This window comes from Oenanthe melanoleuca, chromosome 12 (genome assembly GCF_029582105.1).
Source record: "Oenanthe melanoleuca isolate GR-GAL-2019-014 chromosome 12, OMel1.0, whole genome shotgun sequence".
NCBI classification, from domain to species: domain Eukaryota; kingdom Metazoa; phylum Chordata; class Aves; order Passeriformes; family Muscicapidae; genus Oenanthe; species Oenanthe melanoleuca.
The window spans coordinates 15,994,365-16,018,620 of NC_079346.1; the positions used below are offsets into that span (position 1 = coordinate 15,994,365).

General features: G+C 41.3%; 1 protein-coding gene across 2 annotated transcripts in view; it reads left to right on the top strand.

Moving 5' to 3' along the window:
- RAD54L2 (RAD54 like 2) overlaps positions 1-24,256 on the top strand; it is a 67,413-nt gene that overhangs the window by 1,601 nt on the left and 41,556 nt on the right. For both annotated transcript variants that reach the window (XM_056501214.1, XM_056501218.1), the window contains exon 2: positions 19,407-19,613. In XM_056501214.1, the coding sequence (XP_056357189.1) occupies positions 19,463-19,613 (151 nt within the window). In that variant the 5' untranslated portion in view covers positions 19,407-19,462. The remainder of the gene's footprint in view (positions 1-19,406; positions 19,614-24,256) is intronic.

Genomic DNA, 24,256 nt, shown 5'->3' on the forward strand with positions numbered 1-24,256 from the left:
AATGTATGGTTGCTACTTTAAGGAAGAGCTGTTGTGGACGTTTTCTGGCTCAGAGTAAACACCACCTTCTTCCAAAAAAGCTCTGAATGTTTAGGCACTGGGTTCTGCTTGTACTGCATCAGATAACTGGTAGCTTCTGCACCTCTTAAATCTCTTGGAATTCCAGATTTGATAGTCAAGGCTATTGCAGATACTGGGTGGGAACCTGTGCTTTTGTGAGGAGATGAACCAAACAGCATGGGTTTTGTCTCCTCTCAATAGTGATCACATTTTAGTGAAGATTTGAAAGGTAAAATCTGGCATAGTAAATTTGTAACAGGACATTGTAGTGTTCTCTGGGATCAAAGTTGACATTGTGGAATAATTCAGGCTGGAAAGGGCCTCGAGGTGTCTAGTCCAACCTGCTGCTCAAAGTGGGATGTACACCAAGGTCAGACCAGGACTTTGTGAGGACAGTCGAGCGCCAGAACTGTCCTCACCAGGAGAGACCTTTGCTCTAGGTCAGATCACACCTGCACCATTGCAGTTTGTGTCTGTGTGCCCCTGTGACCCTCTGTAGGTCCAGCATATCTGCTGTCAGCTCTCCAAAGCCTTTTCTTCTCCAGTCTGGAGCTTCCCATCTCCCACAGCCCCTCTTCACACAGCTCTGTCCCTCTGAGAATCGTGGTAGCCCTCCACCAAACCCACTCTGATTTATCAGTTTGTGTCATGTGCTGGGGGTGCCCAAAGCTGCCTGTGCTGTTTCCAGTGGCTCTGAAAAGTGCTTCAGGAAGGCATGGTTTCCCTGGGTCAGGGTGGCTGTGCTCCTGCTGGTACAGCCCAGTGCCATCACCATGTGCTGCATTTCCTGTGTGCAGGGATGTGTTTGCACACACATGCTCACCACCAGTGGCCCTGCTTCTCCTACCACAGCTCTGCAGAGAGCTTCATTCATTTGCACACATGTGTAGGTACACACACCTGTCAAATCACACCACCTGCAGCACTGAGCAGTTGTTCCATCCTTTTCCACACATTCCAGTTGTCACTAGTGTGACTCTTGGCTCCCTGGGTGCCTTTCCTGAGTCTTCTTCTGTCGCACCTATCCTGACTTCCCAGCTTACAGATCTGCCCGTTGCCTTCTCTTCATTTTTGTTTCTCAAAATTTTGTTGTTTCAAACACTTCTCTGAGATGTATCAAGTTATTGTGCTAGGAAGGGAGTGGCAGACTTTTCCCATGGGGATGGGGTTAAATCCCATTTGATCAAATTCAGAATGTAACAATGCAGAAAGTGTGCTTTCAAATATGGTGGTTTATGGGTGTGAGTTGAATGAAACAGTTGGGTACAAGGTTTTTAAGAAGGCTATTAGTTACCATGCAGCAATGTTCCTGTAATTTCTCTGAACTTTTTTCTATCAGGTGCTTAGAAGTTTTTTGGGGGACAATACCCTGTAGGATAAATATTCTCTGCTGACAAGTATCTTATTTTAAACGTAATTCTCCAGAACTTAGTTCCTACAGAGGATAAGTACTGTGTACTATCCTACAGATGTAGGTTTGAGACGTGTTTTCTGCTTACACAAGATAATTTCTGTGTTGTATTTACCTGATTGTTAAGTTAATTACAGCTGAACTTGTTTCAGGGAATGCTCATCTCAAGACAGGAATTTGTTGTGTTTAAGTGACACTTTAGCTATATAAAAATAATTTATAGAGAGCTGGGGTTTCCCCTGCTCCCCAAATCAGTGCTTATTGAGTACTTTTGCCAGCACAGAAGATTTGTGTAGAATTTGATATTTAGATAATTTGAAACAATGAATAAAAATTTTGTTTCCTGTTAACTTTTAGAAACCTCACATTTAATTTTTAGGACTTTATGCTTATTAAGAAACAATCTTAAAGATGAAGGGGAGTGATGAAATAATGAACAACCATTTGTTGTTTGGGAAAGGGACTGAATTAGCTGATGAAATCAAGGGTCATTATATACTGGGAGAAGAAAGAAGGTGGAATTACAGGTAGCCATAAGAAGGTAATATTTGTTGAACAGGCATCTCTAGAAGCTGGTTGAGTTTCTGAGAGTATGATAGTATTGTTTTGTTGTTTGTTTTTTTAAGTCATCATTTTTTAAAACCAGCTTGCTGGTGGCATGGTATTCTAAATAATAGTGAGTTATTGATCAGTATTTTGTATGTGATAACCAGCAAATGCCAACTGCACATTTGCTGACAAAATTGGTATATCTGAAGTTGAAACAAGTTTGGAGGGGGAGAAAAGGTGAAAAAGTATATATTGCTTTAATTCATGTAGATATAGAACTGCATTAGAATATCAGTAAGATTTGTTACTTTGAAAAATATCTCAAGGATATAGAGATACTTTCTTTTCTATAAAAAATAACCTTTCAGAAATTCTTAAAGGTCAGATATATGATTGACTTAATTTAAGCCTGATGTGGAGTAGCAGAATTTGTGTGCAGTCCTGTGAGCAAGGTGATCCAGTGCTTTTCATTCCCAGCAGCTGTGGCTATTGAAATCTTGCTTTTACTCAGTGGTAATGCTGGAGTTGGGGTCAGTCTGACACCTCCAAAAATCTTGTGGCATTTCAAAGGTATCTGTGACTCACTTGAAGTGTTACATTCATCACTCTGACCTCATAGCAGCATTTTTAGCATGCTCTAAAACCTGCAAGTAGGAGCAGTGATTTGAAGCCTTCTAGGGTAACCTTGTCCCAAAGCTGCTGTTCTGAGAGTGTATCTGCAAGTTGAAATGCACAAACAAAGAAAAGCAGAATGATGCAAGTTTGGTATTAGTGGCAGTCAGTTATTCAAGCATTGGAGAATATGTAGAGGCTGGTAGGCACTTGTCTGGTGAAGTATTGATCCTGTGCTGGAGAAAAGTGCTGAATAACTTCATGACTGAAGATGTCATTCAGAGATGCAGAAATCTTTAGGGAAAGCCAGGTGCTTCAAGATCTGGCTGAAGAAATCTGTTAGATGAAATCAGTGCAGCTTGTGGTATAAACACAGAGTGCAGCACTCAAACTATACAAACAGTGCCTTCTACTACTGCCCTAAATCCTAAGAATAATTTCTGAGCTGCAAAGTTCAATTACCATTTGCTCTTGGACACCTGTTTGAAGCAGAGGAAAGTTGGTGAGATGAACTAGCTTCTTGCTGGTATAACTTGAGTTACTCTCCACACAGCGGTACTGGTAGGAGCTAGCCAAGAATTAAACATATTAACAAAATTTCTCTTCTGTCACTGTGACTGTTTCTGTGCTGGTGGACCTTTGATGGCAGATAGGTAGAAAACTGAAAGTGAAAAAGCTCAACATGCCCACATGCTTTCTTGGGTAACAAACACACTGAAACCTACACTGAACCAGGAGGACTTTGGTCGAGTCAAGTGCAAAACAACATGCTTTATATGAGAGGCACTAAACTTATAAAAGCAATTAAAGGGGTTTTGTAGTGATTTGGCAGAAAACTTTACTCTGGTGTTTTCTGTGGCAAACCAGCTTGATCTAATTAACAAAAAGTGGAGCTGTACAAGGGCAAAATTGACCAACAGAAAGTGCAGAACCTGGCTGGTTGGGTACAAAGGGAAAACACAGAATGGGAAGTAATTGAAACACAGTGGAAGTAACCTAATTTTGACTTGTACTTTCTTCTCTTCACAGTGAAAATTTTTATGTAAAATTCTTGTGAAGAGAACTTTTCTAGCCCAACAGAACTGTGGAAATGACATTTTAGAGACATGGTGATTCACCTAAGTTTTTCTCCAGTTTCTCAAGTCTTGCCCAGAACATCAGCATCAATGAAGTGTGGGTTATTATATTTGAATCCAGAATAAATAGGTTGTTAAAATGTATTGATCTTGTGTGAATTTCTCTAGGTATTTGTTGCTGATACAACAACAACCAACCAAACCCCAAGCCAAATAAAATTCGTGGACCTGTACAAATTTTGGGAGTGGGTAGAGGAGCACAGGTGCTCCCTCTGCCTGCTGAGTCAACATGGAAAGTGGAATGTTGCTCAAAAAGGAACTGATTGAGGAGGGCTGCTGGTGGGATTTACTTAAAACTAGTGAAGCAAAAGAGACTCTGTTACGTGGCTGGGGAGTAGTGCTCTGGAAGATCAAAACATTCTAATTAAATCTCTTGTATCAAACACATACTTACAAATGGGATTTGTGTGGTAATTGTATTCCCATGACTGCTTCAGTCAATGAGGGTGTTGTTGAAAAGTGAATCTAGTTCAACAGATACAGTTTCATGTATGATCTGTGAGTCAACAACTGGATTAAAAACAGTGGATGTGGAAAATAGAATATGAATGGAGGATTTTTTCAGGGATATATAGTAGGTCCAGAGCATTGTAGTATTTTTGTCAGTGGCCTGGAAGAAAACATGAAATCAGAGCTGTTCAAATTTGTGGATTATGTAAAGGTTGTGCCTGAGTGGTGAAGCATGAAGAAGGAACAGCAGCTGTACAGTGTCCTCTGAATTGTTTGGGTAACTGGGTTTAATATGGCCAAATGTTTTTATAGAGCTGGAGCATGTTATGCATGTTATGGGAAAGACTGGAGGCAGTAGGTTTAGAATACAGAATTGTGCTTCCAGAAACCAATGACCTTGTAAAGGATGGCAGGAGAAGAGCAGACACATGGCAGTGAGTCCTCAGAGCTTAAAATAAGCTAATTAATTTTTTAAATACTAATGTACGTTCATAATAACAGGAAATACTGAATAAGGACAGAGAGGTGAAATCAGTTGCAGAGTATTTTGACAAGGTTTAGTGTTGGTGTTTTTAAAGAGATCTTCAAAGGCAAGAAAGATGTAATGTTCAATGTTATTTGAGGGATTAAACTGGTCATTATAAAACTTTTTCTTGCACTGCTCAATCAGTTTAGCTTATCACAAGGTATTTTAAAGTTTCTCAATTTTCTTTGGGTAGAATAGGCTGTGTACCAAAGGGCTCATTAATTTAGTGGAAAAAGATACAATAGCAGCCAGTGCCTAGAAGTTAAAAAGATTATTTCAAACTGGGAAAAAGGCACAGATTAACAGTGAATGTGATCTACCACTGAAGACATTAGAAAGATGCTTGTAAGTATTAAGGAATATTAGGATGTCTCATCTCTTGAAGTCATCAAGTCAAGGTGGATTATCACTTGGAACATTTGGGTGAGGAAATGCACTGTAGTGTCTGAGTGTACCTGCCAGCATACAAGTGCAGGGGCACTGGCATTTGCTGAACAGATCTCACCCAGTCATGTTCAGACTCTTCCTGCGTGTGCTGGAGATAGTCCAAGGATCTGGTGGTGGTTCCTCCTTTAAATCTATGAAGTGTACGTTTTCTCTTGAGGGAATAAATGTGCTTGTATGTGCCATATACTTGAATGAAATCAAATATTTGTGATCTCTTTTTTTGGGAAGCACTGTCATTGTTGGTGATGGGGAGAGGAAGGGGCTGTATGGGGAAGGACAGGAGTGGCTGTTTCATTTCCTGAAGAGGTTGGAATATCTTCCCCAGTGTTTTTCCTCCCAAACTCTAAAAATAATGTGCTCTGAAGATGTTTACTCCAGTAGTGAGTAGTCATTACATTCTGCAGAAATTGCTTTTTCATTGGGGGGAGAAATTGCATGTGCTCTTGCTAGCAGAGGTAGCTGAGTGTGGATGCATAAGGGTGTTGTGCCTTGTCCCTGGTCCACCAGAGGAATGGTTTCTGTTGAGTTCTGTCTGCCAAAGCAGTGAAGGATGTACAGAGGAAAAAATGATGGGTTCTCTTCTGCCTTGGCCATTGGGGAGATTACTGATTGTCTGTGGATTCTTTGTGAACAATTGGTTTGGGATGTTTTCCTAAACCCTTCTGGGAGTACAATGGAAATTAGTCTAGCTGTGACAGCAGCTTGTGCCTGGTAGGCACCTTTCCAGACATCCTGATCTTTTCCCCATCACAGGACGGGTGTGTGCCCAGTCATGTGTCAGAGGAAGGGCCGTGGGAAATGCAGGAGCTGGGTGTTCTGCTCGTGGCAGATTGTTCTGGGTGGCCTTTCCCCTTCCAGCAGGGAACCTGTGCCTACACCGACAGCCCTTGTGCAGAAAGGATGCTCCAGCAAGCATCAGATACAATCTGTCTGTCAAGACCTCTGGGTCTGGGGAAGGGTCAGCACTGTAAGAAGTGACTTTTTATCACAGAAAGAGCCTATCCTGAAAGAAGTTACCTCCTTGGAGCATTTTCCTGCCGAGTGTTACCTTTTCCCTTCTATGACTTACTTTATTATTTTGGCAAAGTCTTGTATTTTTTTTATGGTTTTTTTGCACTCCTAGTCTGGCCTGTGCAGGAAGACTTAGAGGTAAATTTTTCTGTTGAGTGAAGTTGTTTATCTTTTAATTTCCTTGCAGCTTGGAGGGGGTGTGTCTGCTCTGCATCTCCTGCTCTCCTTTCTGTTATCTAGTCTGACCCATTTTGCTGACAAAGAGAAGGAAGGCAGTGAAGAGAGACAGAAGTGGTTATAAGTGAACAGCTTCTTTACCTTCCCCCCTCCCTGCAATGATCTTTTGGCTTCTCTTTGCAGTTGCTTTATGGCAGGGAAGATTGAAGGTGAACAGAGTTAATTGTTTGGGAGTCTGTGTAAGATTTTGGGGATTGGAGGAGATTGTAGAACTCAGGAGATAAGGATTTCAGGTTTTTAAATTTCATTTGGTCTTAATGTGCTGGAACACCTCCTATATCCTGTATCAGGCAGGTGTCTTTCTCATGGTTGCTGAGGGGACCTGTCACTTCTCACTTTTATTTATGCTTGGCTGGGACATTATTTAGTATAAGCTATAGAATGTGAAAAAGTTTACCTCTGGCCTGGGTTAGAAAATTGAGACCAAGAGCAGCAGTCTCTGGAGTGGCAACTTCATTCTTGTGAGATATAAGGATGAGAAAAGACTTTTAGGACCTTATGCCGAGGGTGTTTATGCCTGCTTGAACACTTTGGGTGAAGTTCAAGTGTTGTGTGGAACAAACACAAAGCAAACACAGGGGATGTGCATGAGAGGCTACACACACCAGTATGTGTTTATGGCCAGATCCACATATATTTATGTATGTATATATGGCCAGATTCCCACAGTGGCTCTTGGTTGCATTTTGGTGAAAGGTCTATGTTTTAGGACAGCCCAGGAATAGCTACTTATCCCAGACATAATAAGAATACAACAAGAAAGCAAAGAAAGGCAGAGGGCTAAAGAAAGCGATTCTCTTATTCAGCCCTTGATCTTGGAGTGGGGGGGGGAGGTTCACCATGGCCAAAGTAAATTCCTCTGATGAGGTTAAAGAAATTACCTGTTTGCTCTCATGGTACAGATTGCATCACTTCCTTTGTCACCCCATAGAGGTGTTCCTTTAACAAGTCTCCCTGAGTGCAGTTAGGAGGGGACATGCCCTGACCCAGGGAAATTTCTGTCAGTGTCTCAAGGTGGGGACAGCTTATCTTCCTGCTCTCTAAAACAGAGCCTTATCCTGCTTTTTTCTGGTGCCCACATGTAATTGGAAGGATCTGTTTACAGAGGCTCTCACTAAAAATGCTGCATGCTAAGCACTTACATGAGGAGGTGCGTTTTGCTTTGGGCAGTTTAAGAGTATTTGCTGTGGAGAGAGAGCTGTGCACAGCAAGGGTGTCTAACTGAATGATATCATTTATGATACTTCTGTGCTTTGAGTGGTAGTTGCACTGTTTTTTTCAATTGAAAAAGTCCAGTGAAATGAAGTTCAGAACCAGTTTACACAAACCATATAGTGATGCCATGACTATTCAAAGAAAGAGACAACTTAGATTATCTCACCTTGGCTATGTGCACCATCCTTTGGGCTGGAGTTGTGAAGGCAAGGAAGCTTTGTCACAAAGACTGTCTCACTTTCTCAGATAGAAATGCTGTCTGTCCCCTGCACTGGAGCAATATCTGGCTGCTTAGAGCATGGCCTTGGTGACAGTGACTCCAGCTTGATCAGCCCAGAACAGGGCTGCTGCATGTTCTCACCCTCTCACTGTTTTTTGTTTTTTTTTCCCTTTGTGCCTGCACAGATGTTCATGCAACTTTATGGTATATCACATTTGGGAACTGAATTTTGCTTCCAGGTAGGTTTTCAGCTGAATCAGATTGCTGCCCAGCCACACAGAGGGGTTGTGCTGGCACAGTGTGGGAGCAGTGTGTGAGTTGGGAAAAGAACAGCTGCTGCAGAAAATGTGTCCGAGGCCTGGGAGGCAGCAGTCAGCAACAGGGAAAATGGTTAATTTAATCAAGGGCAAATGTTTATTACCCTTCTGGTGCCTGTGAAATCCGAAAACTGTCTGTCAGTGTCAAGGCATGTCTCTGTCTCTCTAATTGGTGGGTTTAGCATCAGGGTTTGGTTGCCATCTTCTGTTTAGTGTGCTCTTTTATTCAGTCTTTGCATTTATTATTTGCATCACTCATTGATGGAAGCAAAAGGAACAGCATTCCCAGTGTAATGTAACTGTCCAGAAGTTTGATTACTCTTGCAGCATTGCTACTTAACAGTTGTGAGAAAAGGCAGCTGGCTGTGACTTCTCCTTTCCCAAAATAGTGTAAGAGCTGTATATTCCCTCCTTAAAAAGGTGCCCGGGTTATGGAATGCACCTCAGCAACCAAACACGAGCTTCCTGGCATAGGAAGTAAGAAAAATCAGCTTGCATTTGTAGGGGATGTTGGGGTGGGGGGATAGCAGGAACAAAGAGTATTTTCTTAAGTCAAAAAGTTGTAGGAGTGGTGACATCAGTTGGATTTTAAGTTCCTTGTCTGTAGGTGTCAAGGAGTTTAAGGAGCAGGACCAAGAAATAAACCTTACATTTCCAGTGCCTTTTTGTGCTTAGAGTATGAAGTGTAATGCAGGCTCTAAATAGGGAGCAGCAGTTGCCTTGAAAACTGGGTGTCAAGGTGATTTGTTCCATGGAATAGAGAAGGAGTGCATTTGAGATCAGATATTTGGGGAAAAACTGTTATCCCAGAAGAGATTTTTTTTTCCCTGATTTTTCCCTCAGTCTTGATATGTGGCTTTGTTATCTCTGGAAAAGAATTTCCTGGGGAAGATTTTTTTTTTTTTTTTTTTTTTTGTGTGTGGGGAGCTCTTAATTCTGGACAATGCATAGTAAGATTCACCCTAGCCAGCACTTTTAAGTTTCTGTCAACTGTAACTTTACATCCTGTTCTCCAATGTATGGTTATAGTCAGGTCTGTGATCTGAATTTGTTTATTTTATAATGACAATAATTAACTGCTTGAGAGAAGTAAGACCCAGATAATGAGTAGAGAACACTGGAGAAGTGGGTCATACTGCTTAGTCATACAGACTCTGTAGGAAAATGCTTTTTTTTCCTCTCTTATAAAAAATGGTTTAGAAGTGCCTTTTCTTTCCTTCTGTACTTACCATAGCACTCACAAAAAGCAAGAGAGATCTTATATTTCAATTAAATCAATACTTCTGGTCAGTGAAATGCTTATTTTAACAGAATGAGATACTCTGTGCTAGTGTGGAACGTCTTTGTGAATATCTGTCCCTTTATTGTGATGAGAAAGTCTTTAACCTTTATCATTTGCCTCCTTCATTCCTATCAAGGGGACAACTGAATGAAGTTGACTGAGATTTTACAGCATTGCCAGTAAATCTCCTTTGGAAGTGCAATGTAATTAGGTTTTTCTGTTAAAGAATACTGTTAACTGTACCCAAAATCTCCCATCAAAATAAGAGTTGGAGTTATTACACAAATTTCTTACTTCAGCCCAAATCAATAATAATCAAGAGTTCCTACAGTTAGATATATAGGCAAGTTCAGTTAAATGACTGGACAAAAAAACTGGCCAAGCCCAGAGTGATGGAGAGTGGTGCCACATCCAGTTGGGCACTAGTGGGGTTCCCCAGAGTTGGGGCCACACCTATTTAATATCTTTATCAGTTACTTGGATGAGGGGATGGAGGGCAGCCTCAGTAAGTTTGCAGATGTCTGGAAAGCTTCCTGGCAGGAAAGGGCCTGGAGTGCTGGTCAGCAGAGGCTGAATGTGAGCCCAAGGAGGTCAATGGCATCTGGCTTTTACCAGCACTGGTGTGACCAGCAGGACCAGGGCAGTGACTGTCCCCTGTGCTGGCACTTGTGAGGCACCTCAAATCCTGGATTAATTTTTGGGCTCCTCACAACAAGAAAAATATTGAGATGCTGTATCTTCTCCAGGGAAGGGAACAGAGCTGGGGAGGGGTCTGGAGCACAAGTCAGATGAGGAGCAGCTGAGGGAGCAGAGGGGATCAGCCTGGAGAAGAGCAGGCTCAGGAGGGACCTTATTGCCCTGGGCAACTCCCTGAGAGGAGGTTGTAGCCAGGTGGGGTTGGTCTCTTCTCTCAGGGATCAAGCAACAGGATAAGAGAAAATGGTCTCAGGTTGTGCCAGGGAGATTGGATATGAGGCAAGATTTTTTTCATTGAAAGGGTTGTGAAGCATTGGAACAGGCTATTCAGGAAGGTGGTGAAATCACCAGCCCTGGAGGGATTTAAAAGATGCATCAATGTGGCATTTGAGACATGGGTTAGTGATGAACTTTATGGTGCTGTGTTCGTGGTTGGACTCTGTGATCTTAGTGCTCTTCTCCACTCAAACAGTTCTATGATTCAAGAGTAATAATTCAATAATCTAACTAATAATTGGAAAGGAGGGGAGATAAATAGTGGTGAGGCAAGACATTCCATTCCTGTTGTATTTGAGGAGATAACAGCATCTGAGTGTAGGGATGTTGACTTCTTATGACATATGGTTGCCTTTACCTGGGATGGTAACAAGTCAATAGGAGAAGACCTGGCTTTCCTGCTGTTCCCTGTTCTTGCTCACCAGGCACAGCTGCCAGTCAGGCAGTGTTTGCAAACCTTAAATGAGCTTTGATAGAAAAAGTGGTCATTGGGGGAAAGCACTTGACTGAGACTTGCTCTTAACTTTGAGAGAAAGCATACCCAGAAGGCTGTGGGTTTTTTGAAGATCACAGCTGAATGCTCTTTGTCATTCTGCTTCTGAATCTTGGAAATGTAACATTTTGGATTCTGTATGGATGTGAATATACAGTATTGTATTTGGTAAGAACAAGTACTGCAAAAGACATTGCTAGCATTTACAGAAGTTAAGTGAATTTATACACTAGGGAGGTAGTGACATTTTTACTCTAAAAGAGCTGTGTTTGGTAGCCAGCAGCTACTTCTCTGGATGATTGTTGTGGTGCTTATTTGTCACACGGTGTTCTACAGTCATTTGTTTATATGTCCCTTTTCAGTTGCTCTTTCCTGGCTTAACACTGCATATGCTTGTGTTGGTTGGTAGTTAATATCCTGTTTAGCATGGATTGGGACAGAGCAGTTGGATATGTTTACCAAAAGGGTATGGTGTCCCTCAGGATATATTATCTTCCTGCTAATGTTTGTGTATCTCCTTAGCCCAACTTGCATTGTGCTGCTTTTAAAGCTCTTTTGGAAGTAAACTCCAGTATGTAGAGTCACATACTGACAATTTTATAAGCTGAACATAAAATATGCATATCATGAGACTCATAGATCTATTTCTTTTGTGAAATAATATTTATTATCTCCATTGTGGTGATTTTTGTGTGTATCCAAAAATCCCCTCAGCAGTGTGTTGGTTATTTTTGCTCTGTGGGGAGAGGCAGTAAGCTGCATGCTTTTCCCTTTCAGGCCTGTCCAAACCATTGGGAAGTTTTCAGCCAGCAAAACACAACCAAGGAGGCTTTTCCATTACTAAGGACAGAACCACAGGAGGCTCTTCCTCCAGTTGCTTTCCATGTGAGCTGCCCATAGTGTCAATGTTCAGTGTTATCAAAGCAGATGTATTTGTGCAGGATAGATAAGGATCAGTGTAAGTGTTTTGACCTGTTTAGTGGGAAAGGCAAAAATCAACAGGTTTTGGTTACTTTGTTCTCAAAACTACCAGAAAAGTGGCACTTAAACATTAAGTTTCTCCCAGCACTGTGCAATGTTGCAGGGAGGGAATGTCTCTGAAAGAAGTTTATGGCAGTTTTTAATCCTTTAGTGGATTTTTAATCTACACTGGAATCCAATAAAAATTAGTTTAATGTCTGATCGCTTGGCAGCAAATTGGATCTAACATATGCTAATTGTCATACCACATGAGTTCAAAACTGTTCATTTCCATTTCCTCCCACTTCAGGATTTTTTGGTTTTCCTCTTTCTTGTTTTTGCTCATGTTCAAGTTTCTTTGGTAAACTGTAGGTGGCATAAGTAATACTTCCTCATCCCTGGTGTAATTATCATTGCTGGAGGTGAGGTAGGGAATAAAGAGGAACAAACCCTTATGGAATTATTTCTTTTTCTACAAACTGCATAAACCAGAACCTCAGATTTTAAGTGCAGTTTTGAAGAGGGAGGATGAGGTATCCAAACCAAGCTCCCAGCCCTCAGTGATCTTTGTAGTGAAATGCAGAGCTGTGACCTAAGGCAGAGCTGAGTTGTGTTTATTCTGTGGTCTGGTGGTGCCAGTGTGTGATGTGACTGGTGTCTGTCTCACAAGGGGTGGTGGGCTGCCCTGCACTGCTGCTGCTGGGAAAGCTCATTTCCTGAGCAGGGACACAGCAGTGAATCATTCCCCTGTAGGGAAATGTGCTTCTCTGGGAGGCAAAGACAGGAGTGTGGATGGGGTGAAACTGAGAAAATAGCATAAAATTAGACCTTTTAACATTTGGAAAACTTGCCATTTTCCTCATCTAACATTGTTTATGAGCTGTACCAGTCTGTTTCTGAGGGATACTCTTCAAGGTGGTAAGACATCATGTTAGCATCTCTCAATGACCAAAGCCACAGCTTGTCTTCAGAGAGTGAGAATGAGTGATCTTTCCTTGAGAGGGGAAGAGCTCCGTGGCTTTTCGCTCCTCTCTGTTCCACTGCTTTTGTTTATGTAATTTAGTCTTGATTTATTACATAACTTCTTCTCTGGCTCCTATGTATGACAAGAGCTTAAATTCCAGAGGGATCTTCCAGTTATCTTTATCTTTCCTGCTTGGGAATTGGCTCACATCTTGACATAGTTTGGGTGTTCACGAAGAGAAGGCTTGGCACACCTCTCCCATGAGCTGACTTTTCAAACTTATCTTTTGGAATTTGAGAATGGTTATCATTAATGCAAGGTAGGCAAGTCTTTCCCAAAGTAATCTGCTGTATAAAATGTATTGAATGTAATTTGGAATTCTGACATACTGTGCCCTACTATTGAGTTTTCCCCACCATTTGAAATATTTTCTCAGTGTTTTACTCCTTACACAGGTGTTGGTTGTTTTTTCTATAGCTGTAGTAGCATGGGCAAAACATTAAAAGCACACTCAGAAGTGGCTTTTATATTGAAATGCTGTTTGCTTTGAAAGAAACAATGATCAGGGAAGGAGAGGTTCCTTTAGCAGATAATAAAAGTGCCATTTATATAGAATTTGACAAAGCTAAAAACCTAGATGGAGATTCTGTGAAGTAAGAGAAATTTTTTGTTATTTTGTGATGGTGTTAGTCCAGATGTCAGTAATTATTGGAAGCAAAACTGGTCACATGCTTCTTACCTCAGGTAGCCTGAACTTTTATGCAGTAGAAAACAATCTGCTCTTCCAAGGTGGTTCACTGGCGAGGTCATTTTGAGTATTTGAAAGGAGAGAGTTGACTTATAGGAAGTCAGTTTCTGCTTTAATATGATTAAACAAAATTGCTTTTAGAAGCAATGTATCAGTGATTAAGTAAATAATTATATGCATGTTTGTATATACATACATAAATACAAACACAGAAACATTTGCCTGTTTCTGCTGTCTGTGTCCAGAGGTGAAGAACCTCCCAAAGTCTGTGGGGAAGGGAGTGCTGGCATCTTTTGGAGAGTTCAGGTTTTCTTTAAGGGTTCCAAAACATTGCCACTGGCAGCAGGAGGGTGTTCCACATCCCTCCCGAGCTGCAGGAGAAGGAGCTGTGCCTGCCAGGCAGCTCCCACTGCAGGTGATGGATGCTCAGTTGTGTAAGGAGCTACAGATGCTGCCATTGACTCATGCTGGCTCTTTTTGTTCAGATCCAAGTGGGAGCCAGGCCTTATGTAATGTTCATTGTCACATTCTCAGTGCCAGCACTGTCGTGTCAGCAGAGGGGAAGGATTAGCTCTCCCTTTTCTTTCTTTATGGGTTGATTTTATGGCCTTTTTTGGTTTGTTTTTGGTTTTTTTGTTGGGTTTTTTTTTTCATTTCTCCCACCCTTTTTTTGCAGCAGCTTTTGTTGTACATGTTGTCAGGGAACAACCAGTTTCAGGCTGGTTTTAGTTTTGTGATGCCTTTTAGGAGGGAGATTGTTAGCCTGTAGAGAATAAAGGAGCAGGTCCTGCAACTCTCTCAAAACTGATATATGGATGTGTTTTTCAAAGCAGTCTGTTATTTTTTTCTCTCAGTTCCTGTTCCCCATAAATCAAAGTGGGCTCCTTAATACTCACATGCAGTGTGGGTGAAGACTAGATCCATTGTCCAATATTTGTGTGGAGTGGGGAGAAGCACGCTTGCCTTCTTCAGAAGGGTGGTCCAGGACAAGCAGATACTCCCCAATTTATGATTTCACAGGCTGCCTCTTTTTCCTTCAGATTAATATTTCTGTGGAAAACACATCAGTTAGAGGGGATCAATGCCACTTTGTTTGTGATTTGAACTAGATGATATGGAGGATGAGATTTGTTTTCTTCCTTCCCAGCCAGCAGCTAGCTGTGAGTTACAGCAGAGAAACTGCATAGCTGCAGTCTCAGGCTGCATAGGAAAAAGAGATTTAAATCACAAAGTAATCAATTGAGGATGGCTTTAAATGCAATTTGGGGGGGAATAAGTTCCTTTTGATTTTTCAGTAAATACTTCTTTGCTTTGTTTAAAGCATATAGGGGTCTGCTGGACTAGTGTAGTAAAACTGTTGGCTCCTTTTTGAAAAAATATTTATCCTTTTAGGTGATTCCCCCGACACCATTTTTACATGGTGATTTAATAGAGGTGTTAATATGTTGCACAGTGTAAATTATAGAAATTCTAGTGTTTGTTAGAATCAAACTGTTCAAAACCACTGATCTCAGCTTTATTTCTTATTAGATTTTTAAGTGGAACAGAAAAATATTGTTATTTTCCAATAACATTGCAAGTTATTGCTTGCAAACTGTTACAAGACTTTTTGTCATAGAGTAGCTTAAGCTGATGGTTCCTTCACTCATGCAGTTGTGTGCTTTATAGTAATATTCTGCTAGATACTGAAGGCTGCCTATGAGGTACCAAAATGGGGCTAGTAGTGGTCTAACACACAGATGAGCTTTCCCCTGAGGAACCAGCAGTTACCTTCATACACATCCAGTTTGGAGTGTTTGTGTGTGAGCTGAGTGTATTAAGAGGAATCTTACAGCCCCAGCCAACCATTTTACTCGTTTGCTGCCAAACAAAAAGAAAAACATAAAAGGAAATTATTATTGCTATAAAACACAACTGTGTAACAGACACTGAAGAGCATTATGCAGTAGTGACTTAGAAATATCTTTTTTTATGAAACTGTCTGTGCAAATCCTCTTGTGATTTGCCAGGGTGGTTGATCCTGTTTTTACGGCCAGGCACCACAATAGCCAGTGTGAAGTCTTGGTTACAAAACAGGCTTTAAGGGACAAATCTTGATGAGTCCCAGATATTGGGCTTGGCTGGAGGTTGGAGAGGTGATGGAATCCTCTTTACTGTTCAGCACTGGAGCAGCATTAGTGTTAAACCTGCCCTTTCTGAAGGGATTTGCATGGGATGGTTGTGTACTCAGGAAGGAGCATGTCCTGTGCCTAAATCACTTATGTTGTAGTGGGCAAACAGCTTCTGTAAAGTCACTTTGGCTTTTGGGGCTTTTTATAGATACAGGGGGACCCTGCTCTTTCTCCTCAAGTAAGGAAGGACTCCATTCTGCCTTGTCCTGCATCCTTGCTTTTTACTCTATGGTATTTGTAATAGTTAATTAAATAATGGTTTAGTATTTACAGTGCTAGTGGATCCTCTGATGAAAGTTATGTACAGAAATGCCATAAGTCCCCACATTCCCTGAAGATTTCTGTTTCACCTAAGAGTTTGGCTCATGGCAAACACAGCCCTGCTGTGAACCGCTATCATGTAGAAGGGGGAAAGTTGCTTTCACATTTCTCTCTCAACTTTATAGGTGAGAAGTGATTTTAAAGCTTTGCAGAGTGAAAGAAAAACATGAGGACAACAGAAATGTGTCCAAATTCTCAAGATTTCCTCATCTAGAAGTGGGCCTCCTTTCTGTGCAGGCTTGAGGAGGAGGCAGTCATCAGCACATGGCATTTACTTACTATCTGAAGTGTTCTACCTTAAAAAAGCAAACCCCAAAAAACTTCAGAACTATTTTTATCTTTGTTGAAAGACAGGACGTAATACATGAGAGAGGCTGTCTTGGATGTTAATTTGATGTGCAGTTGATTGCAGGGTTTAACTTCTGGGTAGGATAAACATGACAGCTCTTTTTTCCTCCCTGAGTAAGCAAGAGGAATTTTTCCAAGTATTTCTCTCTAATATCCCAGCCCAGTTTCTCAGCAGCCTCACTGCTGTTGAGGCACTGTGCTGGCTGGCTGCTGTAAGGGTGGTGCAGAGGGTTTGGTTTGGATTTCTAGGAGCTGTAGCCCTCCTCAGGCACACATCCCACTCCAGACCAGCTCCGGGCAATGCAGTGCAGGACTGGGAAGATCCCAGGGGCAGGTAATCAGTTTATCTCTCGCAAAGCGCCCTTCCTCCAGCGATTAAACACTGAGCACAGCCTGCCTGCGTGTGCAAAGGCAGGGGATGGGGCAGGTTGGAATAACTCAGCCATAAAACAGTAGTGGCAGCCACAATCTGGCCCTGTTGTGTAATTCCCCTTGGTGGGAGGCACCGAAGTGGGTCAGATCGGTGTGAGAAACGAGGGCAGGCTCGGGCTGTGCTGCTGTACCTGCTGCTGCTCCTGCTGCCACCAGGCACGGTGGGAGCGCTGCGGGACCCTGGGGCAGGCAGCAGGGAAGGGGCAGGGCCAGGGACAAAAGCAGAGTCACAACAGGCACAGGGCAGTTACCCAACTTCGTTTCACCCAGCTCGGCAAGGTTTCATTAAGTCTTTTCAAAAGCTTCTGTTTAACTCTCCTGCCTATGGCCAGGGCTGCTGAGAGGGTGTCAGGCTTATCTAGAACATGTTCTTACTGCTAAACAAAAATCAAGCTTAGATTCCAGCCCTTTTGCGCTCCAGTCTGGGGGAGAGCTGCTCTTCACTATCTATAGAAATACAGGGACCCGTATCCTTGCCTTTAAACAATTTTCAGTGAATGTTTTGTGTTTTGATTTGTTTGTTTTTTTATTTTATTTTAAGGTTCTGGGACAGATGACAGAACATGAGAGAATGACACACAGGAGGATACTGATGGGAGAAACTGTGTCATGTGTCATTCTTTGACCTGAAGCATGTAGTGACATTACAGCCCTTCTGCTTTTGCTGTTTGTGGAGGAGAGTTCATTCCTGCCATATTAGCAGGTTGCTAATGTGCATATTATTTGGTTGGTTAGTTCTATGTAGAAGAAAAAATAAGCCACTGTTTTGAAATACACGTAGACTTTAGCACAACATTTGTTAGTAAAAACTTCTGATAATAGATGGCTTTGTGTATGCAGCCCTTGACTGAAGTCACCAGACATCAGAAGACAAGGGATGCTGGAGGTGACTGTATTGCAGCAGCCTGACAGCAACTGGGCTTGTACCTGCCTACCAGCAGACACAGAAGCTGAATTAATATATTTGGCTTGTATAAACTGGCACAGTCCCACTTGAGCTAATTCAGGTTTTGGCCTTTTCTGCCATCTGCTTGACTAAGCCAACTTACTTTGTGTGACACATGTAATAGTGGAGGGACTTCAGTTGTCTCTGCCTGGTGGTTAAGTGCTCCTGGGACTGAGTGGTGAAAGGCTTCCTGTTCCAAAGCCCATCTCTGCAAAGCCTTCTCTTCCACATGTTTGCTTTCTTTCTGACACTCTTCAATTTTGAGGAGCTGAGAGGGGCAGAGCAGGAGCTGATGACTTCAGCTGGAATAATTCAGTGTACTCAACAGTTAGATTTCCAGCCCTGCTACAGGGGTGTTGTCTTTAACCTTCAGGATTTTTAGTTAATCTGGTAACTGCTGAAACACAGCTTAAAATGAAATGTAAGTGTTAAATTTTAAGTGTTTGTAGATATTTGAACTGCCTTATCTACTTAGAAGTTTGTGGTTTAGTAGTTTTTTCTTTCTTTGTTTTTAAGTGCCTGATAGTTCTCAACCATTTTATAGGGATGTGAGTGATGAGGAAATGTTTCCTTCATCTTTCTTTATAGCTTTCTGAAGAAGGTGTGGGTAGTAATTCTTCTGCAGCTTGATCTTTGAATACATCCTTTGCTTAAGATCAAGATGCCTTCTTTTTTTTCCTTTCTTGGTTGTGTTTCTTTTCATCCATTTTACACGGCTCCTTTAGGATCATTCTGGGTGTATGGAAGAGGAGTGCTTAGGAGAACCCATCACTGTCCAGAAGTGACAGTGCATGATCTGTGATTTTGTGATTGCCCTGGTTCTCTCTTCAGGCTTTATTTTTATGTTTTACCACAATTTCTGCTATGATGCACTGGATTGGTGTAACAGAGGAGTTATTCATGGCCAGCCCCATTTCTTGTCTTTAAGAGAAAGGAAATACAAATTTTGTCTGATCCAGCTTTCCTTTGTGTTTACTTTTCTTCCTGCCCTGTTTTACAAAGGGAGTTCAACCTTTAGAACTGGGTCTTTGTATTCTTCTGCCTGAACTATGGAGGTAACACTGTTTTTGTGGTGTGCTGGGTCAGAGAGCTCAGCCAGGCTGTGATGAGGAGCTGGGTGACCTTTGCAGTGGGTAAGCTGAGGCAGGAGGGGGTTTCTGTCTCTGAGCCACATCTGCACACTGTGATGGTGTTTGCAGGGATCATGGTAACGGGTATCCAGAGGGGGTGCTGACACACTGATCCTTTTCTGTATGCTTCCTATTGGGTTGGTTGTGTTCTCAAAATTGTTCACATAATTTATTAATTTTTGCATCTCTGAATAATCAGGCATTGATACTAGGAATCTTCCTGCTGTGTGCATGTCAAGGATACCAATACAGAGATGGAGATTCTTCAATGCTGGGCCTGTATCATTATGATCCATTTCTACACAGGATTTTGTGCATTGTCTGTTATCTAAGTATTATTTTAAAGGCTGATTTTGTTTTTATGTGCAGTAATCCTGCTATGATGCTGAGCCTTGAAGCTCAGAGTTGGGATTTGCTGGGCTCATGTTCCTCTTTGGTGTCCTTGCAGGGCTGCCTCACGGTAGAACATGAGCAGGTAATGCACAAGGAGCACCACTGGGAATCATGTCAGACGAGTCAATCTCAGGGAGTGATCCGGACCTGGACCCGGACTTGGAGCAGGAGGATATGGAAGAGGAGGAGGAGGAAGATGAGGAGGAGGCGATGGAGGAGGACAATGATGGGGATGACGAGGAGGACTTACTTGATGAAAGTGGTGAGTGAATGGGAATATACATTTTTATAGAAAACTGGTTGCCACCCTTTGGGAGATAGTGTAAGGGTTAGGATTTGTCCAGCTCTTGGTAGGGAGAAGTCCTTATGTGGCTGTTCAGTTTAAGTAGGTATTTCATGTATGTTAAATACGGTCTCCTGGCCAAAAAATATTTTCATCATCAAAACAAGCCACAAGTATAAATTGTAAGGAGGATAGAATTTTTTAAATAGCTTCAAATTTAGGGGAAGCAATTATATAAAGAAGTAAATAAGTCAATATACAATTACTTGTATTATTTAAAGGATGTGGTGAAAATAAATGTGTTTATGTAATTGGCTTGCCCCATACATAAACAGTTTGATGGATGCTATGGGCAATTATTACTCATTCACAGTATCATCTTTAACAACTGGAAAATGTTTTCTGCCAGCATACAGGTTGAGTTCTCCTTTGTTTGTTTTACAAGATGAAAGATGGAAGTTCTAAGTAAGTTGTCACCTTCTATCCTCACCTAGTTCCACCTGCCCTACTCTCCCCTTCAGGAGAGGAACAGTTCAGACCAGGCTAATACAGGTGTTTGTGAGCCTGTGCTGTGCAGGTTACATTTGAGGTTACTGGTTAACTGCTCTGGGTTCCAGCATGATCATAGAATTGTCTGTTGGTCCAGAAGGGCTGATGTTCTAGGGCACACAGACAGGAATGCAGAGCTCAGGTGGGAATTCCCCATGCTGAATTTGCCATCAAATTCTTTGTACCACAAAACTGTAGCCAGAGCCTAAGGAGGGGCTGTATTTGCTTCCTTTAAAATTGCAATTTTTAATAACTTCACAGGGTATGCAGGTATTTGAATACACCTACCTAAATCAACTAAATCAAGAGTAGTCTTCCTTTTCTTAGCATAGACTGTGCCAAAAACAGATACCTCTCTCTTCTAGTTACTAAAGAATTTTTGGCTTCAAAATAAATTGTTGTCCTTGAGTGTTATTTGTTTGTTGTTACATTCTTTCAGCCATGTGCTACTTGAAGATGTTGTTTTGATTTTAAATGCTTTTATAAAAATGTTTACACCAAAAAATGTATTTCTCTTTCTTTTTATTCACATGATGGCTTTTTCTAGTGAAAAAGTAGCAGAAATAGAAGTGCTAGTTCAGGTGAGAAACAAGGGAATTCCCAATATCAACACAAATAAGAGTTACAAGGTCACAGATTTTTCTGTTTCAGGGACTGGTAATGATGACGTCTCACTGTTCACAGGACTCTGCAGCCAGTGGAGCAGGAGCGAGTGTAACATGGTTGCCAAACTTTTATTAACAGAAGGGAGTGTCTGTAGTCATGTCCAATGGGTCATTCCCATGGTTGTTTTATCATAGATTTATGTACTTTATCATCAACATCTGTATTATTGTGAGTGAATATTCAAAGTTGTTTGTCAGGAGTATTCTTTCAAAGCAAACAAGATCAATGTAGTGAACTGCTAATGACAGCTATTTGTTTTCATGTTAAAACACTAGAAACATCTGTTTATATTTTATATATTTGTAGTGACTAATTAAAAATAAATTTTAACAAATGTAGAAAATAATGAATAACAGTAAAAAGAATTTACGTAAAACTACATAAAGTATTTTTATGGTTGTTCACTAGGTACAAGGGAAAACTCCCTTCCACAAGCTGAGCAAAACTAGATTGCCTCTGATGTTCCAGATTGTTCAGCTTTAATTCTGTCTGCCACAATATCAGAATGCTCTCAGGATGCTTAGATATATAATGATTATCTTCTGTGGAGGTGTCCAGTCTGCTTTTCCTGATATCTCCTTAGAGCTACACACTGCCTCCAAAATGTCATTTGATATCTGTATCACCTTAGATCTAATATAAACCAGTCTCCTGCTCTTTAGCCTATGAAATACAACCAGCTTCAGAATTAAGAGGTTCATTTTATTTTGCCCATCTCATGTTTGTAGTCCTGTCCCTTTGTAGACTGATCTCATTCATAAGTATCATATTTGGAACAGACAGTTTTATTCATAAGAAGGGATGCAGTGCTCTAATGTTTATATTATGAAGCTTTTAAAGAGCTTAATTTTAATAATTTCTGTTAAAACTTTGTTCTCCCTATTCCCAGCTGTGCTGTTCTCCTCCCCTCCTGATATTGTGGTTGTTCTGATCCACTGGGGATCCTGGGGGGATCTTTCCCTTGAGGATGGGCTCATGCATATTTCTACCACTCTAAGCTTTAGATGATTATTAATCTTTTACAGCTATTTCCTTGGAGGGGTGACAGGCTGCATAAATATTTTCTTCAAACTGAAACTGATTACTTGTTTGAAATAATAGCAATTATATCAATTACAAAAATAACATTTTTATAGTTTGCTTGCAAACCAGTGGATTTGTTTAGGATTTCCATGTATTGATGGTGGCTCAAATAACTTAAGAACTTTCCAGTGTGGTCAATAATATCAGCTCAGACTTAGCAGTGACTTGTGTTTTGCATTTTTAACCTGTTTTTGTCTTTCTGATACATGTTGTGTGTGGAGTTAATCCTTGTGTGTAGTTTCAGTTTCATAGTCTTCTAGAAGTTGTTTTTACATTCTGGTACTTGAGTGCTATCTTCAGTTTTGGTACATTTTTCTCATTTCTGCTCAGTTTTGTTTGCATTTAGTATAGGCTGTCCTATAGGTGGTTTAGAGTTTAGTTTGTATAGTACAGTATTGAAAACCACAGCTCTTCAACCTTTGCTCCTGCCCTCAAGAAAACAAAAGAGCATGAAAAGCTAATTTTCTGAATATTTCTGGGCAAGTCAAAGCTAATAGCCACATGGCTTACATCCTTTATCCATTTCATCAGTGGTGGCCAGTTAATGAACCTGAGCATCATGTGTAGGAGCTCTTACAGCTTTAGTCCTTTTTTTTTTTCCTAGAATGTTCCTTCCAGAACATACCTATTCTGACACAGCCCCTTCCCCTTCTGTGCCAGACTGCACACCCATCCCAGCAGCACGATTCAGTCATAGCCAGAGGCTGCCACTGCTTTTCCAGCCTTGTCATCCCTGCCCACTTCATCTGTTTTCTCATCACTTGTGGGTTGCAGCACCTGTTTTATCATGTTTGATTTTGTGATAGCAATGTGTGACTGCTAGGAACTTTTTTTCTTAACTCCCTAGATCGTTTTCACTAGAAATGTGATGTACTGATGACTGTAGAGATAAAGGGCTGTTTCAAGTCCTGCACTTTTTCTCTGATCCTGGTTGCCCAGGGCTGTGTAGGACTCCATAGGAATAAAAGCTAATTTGAGCAAAGAGGAAACAAATCTCCAATATGGATTTTAGAGATAATTTCAAATGCATGGACCATTTATACCTCAGAGCATTCGCAAGGAAAGCTGTTGAGTGTTTGAATGAATCCCACTGTACTGTTCTGTTTTTCTACTTTGGGAAAGTCTCTGGATTATTCTGACTGATGTCTCTGGAATTCATTATCTCTTTTTTATACATATTGCTGCAATTCTGCTATTAATAGTGATGGCAAGTTGCTTGTTTTCTTACCTCCAAGTATATGGGTTAAACACTTTCTTAAAGTGCAGTTCAGGGTAGAAGTGGTTGTTCAGTTTTCTCAAAGATGTCTTAGTAAGCACAAGCATTCAGACACTGTCCTCAAAAGGCTTCTGGTCGTGCTTGCATTACAGGGTGCATGGTACAGCAGACAGGGGTTGGAATCAGTGCTTTTAGGGTATACTAGTGAACAATTTTCCAGTACTACAGTAGTGCTGCAATTTTTATTGTACAAAGACACCAGGCAACACCAAATAACAACATATTAGATGATACTGCTGTGATAAGGTAAACTCCGTGGAATTGGTCTTGTCTCCTGCCCTGTGTTGTGCACTTTCTCCTTTCCTGTCCCCTCTTTCTTTCCCAGGGCTGGGAACATGCAAGCTCTGTGGCATCTCTGTTTGACTAGTGGAGAACTGGAGGAGCTCCCTCTTCCCAGCTTAGACTCATGCTCTTCCTTCTACTCTCTGACCTAGTGCTGGAACAAACTAGGATTGGTTTGTGTGAGGTTTTGTGAACATACAGACTCTCTTTAAAAGGAGTGAATGAGAAGCACAGTTGGTTGGTGGTACAGAACAGCAAGTCCAGGAGAGGAGGACACATAGGTGTAGTGGTATTTTGCACTGCAGCTCCTTGTTAGGGTGAGGGCATCAGGAAATCTCAGAACATCTGAGAGATTGGTATATGAGGTGAGTGAGGCAAAAGAGAGACCCTTTTCCTCACCCTAACCTCTTAAAACTGCTCATTCTGCTTATGACCTTTGATAGCTCAAACCTTTCCTTTCTGCATCATGATCCACAGTGTATTACAGTAGATGCTTTCTGCCTGAACTTGAGCTGCCACTTGGTACTCACAGTTTTGAGTTTCCCTCCTTGATAGCAAGGCAGAAGTTCTTGATTTCAGATGGCAGCCTCTGCTGATCCAAGCTTGAACCCTCACTAAAGGAAAGTCTGTTCATTTAGTGGGGTCCTGCTTGACCAGCTTTTCCTACAATTTTCACTTGGTTGTTGAGGAAAAAATGAAATTTTAGCAAGTATGGATGTTGTTTAGTATGATGCTCCTTTGGGCTCTTTGTGGGGTGCAATTACAT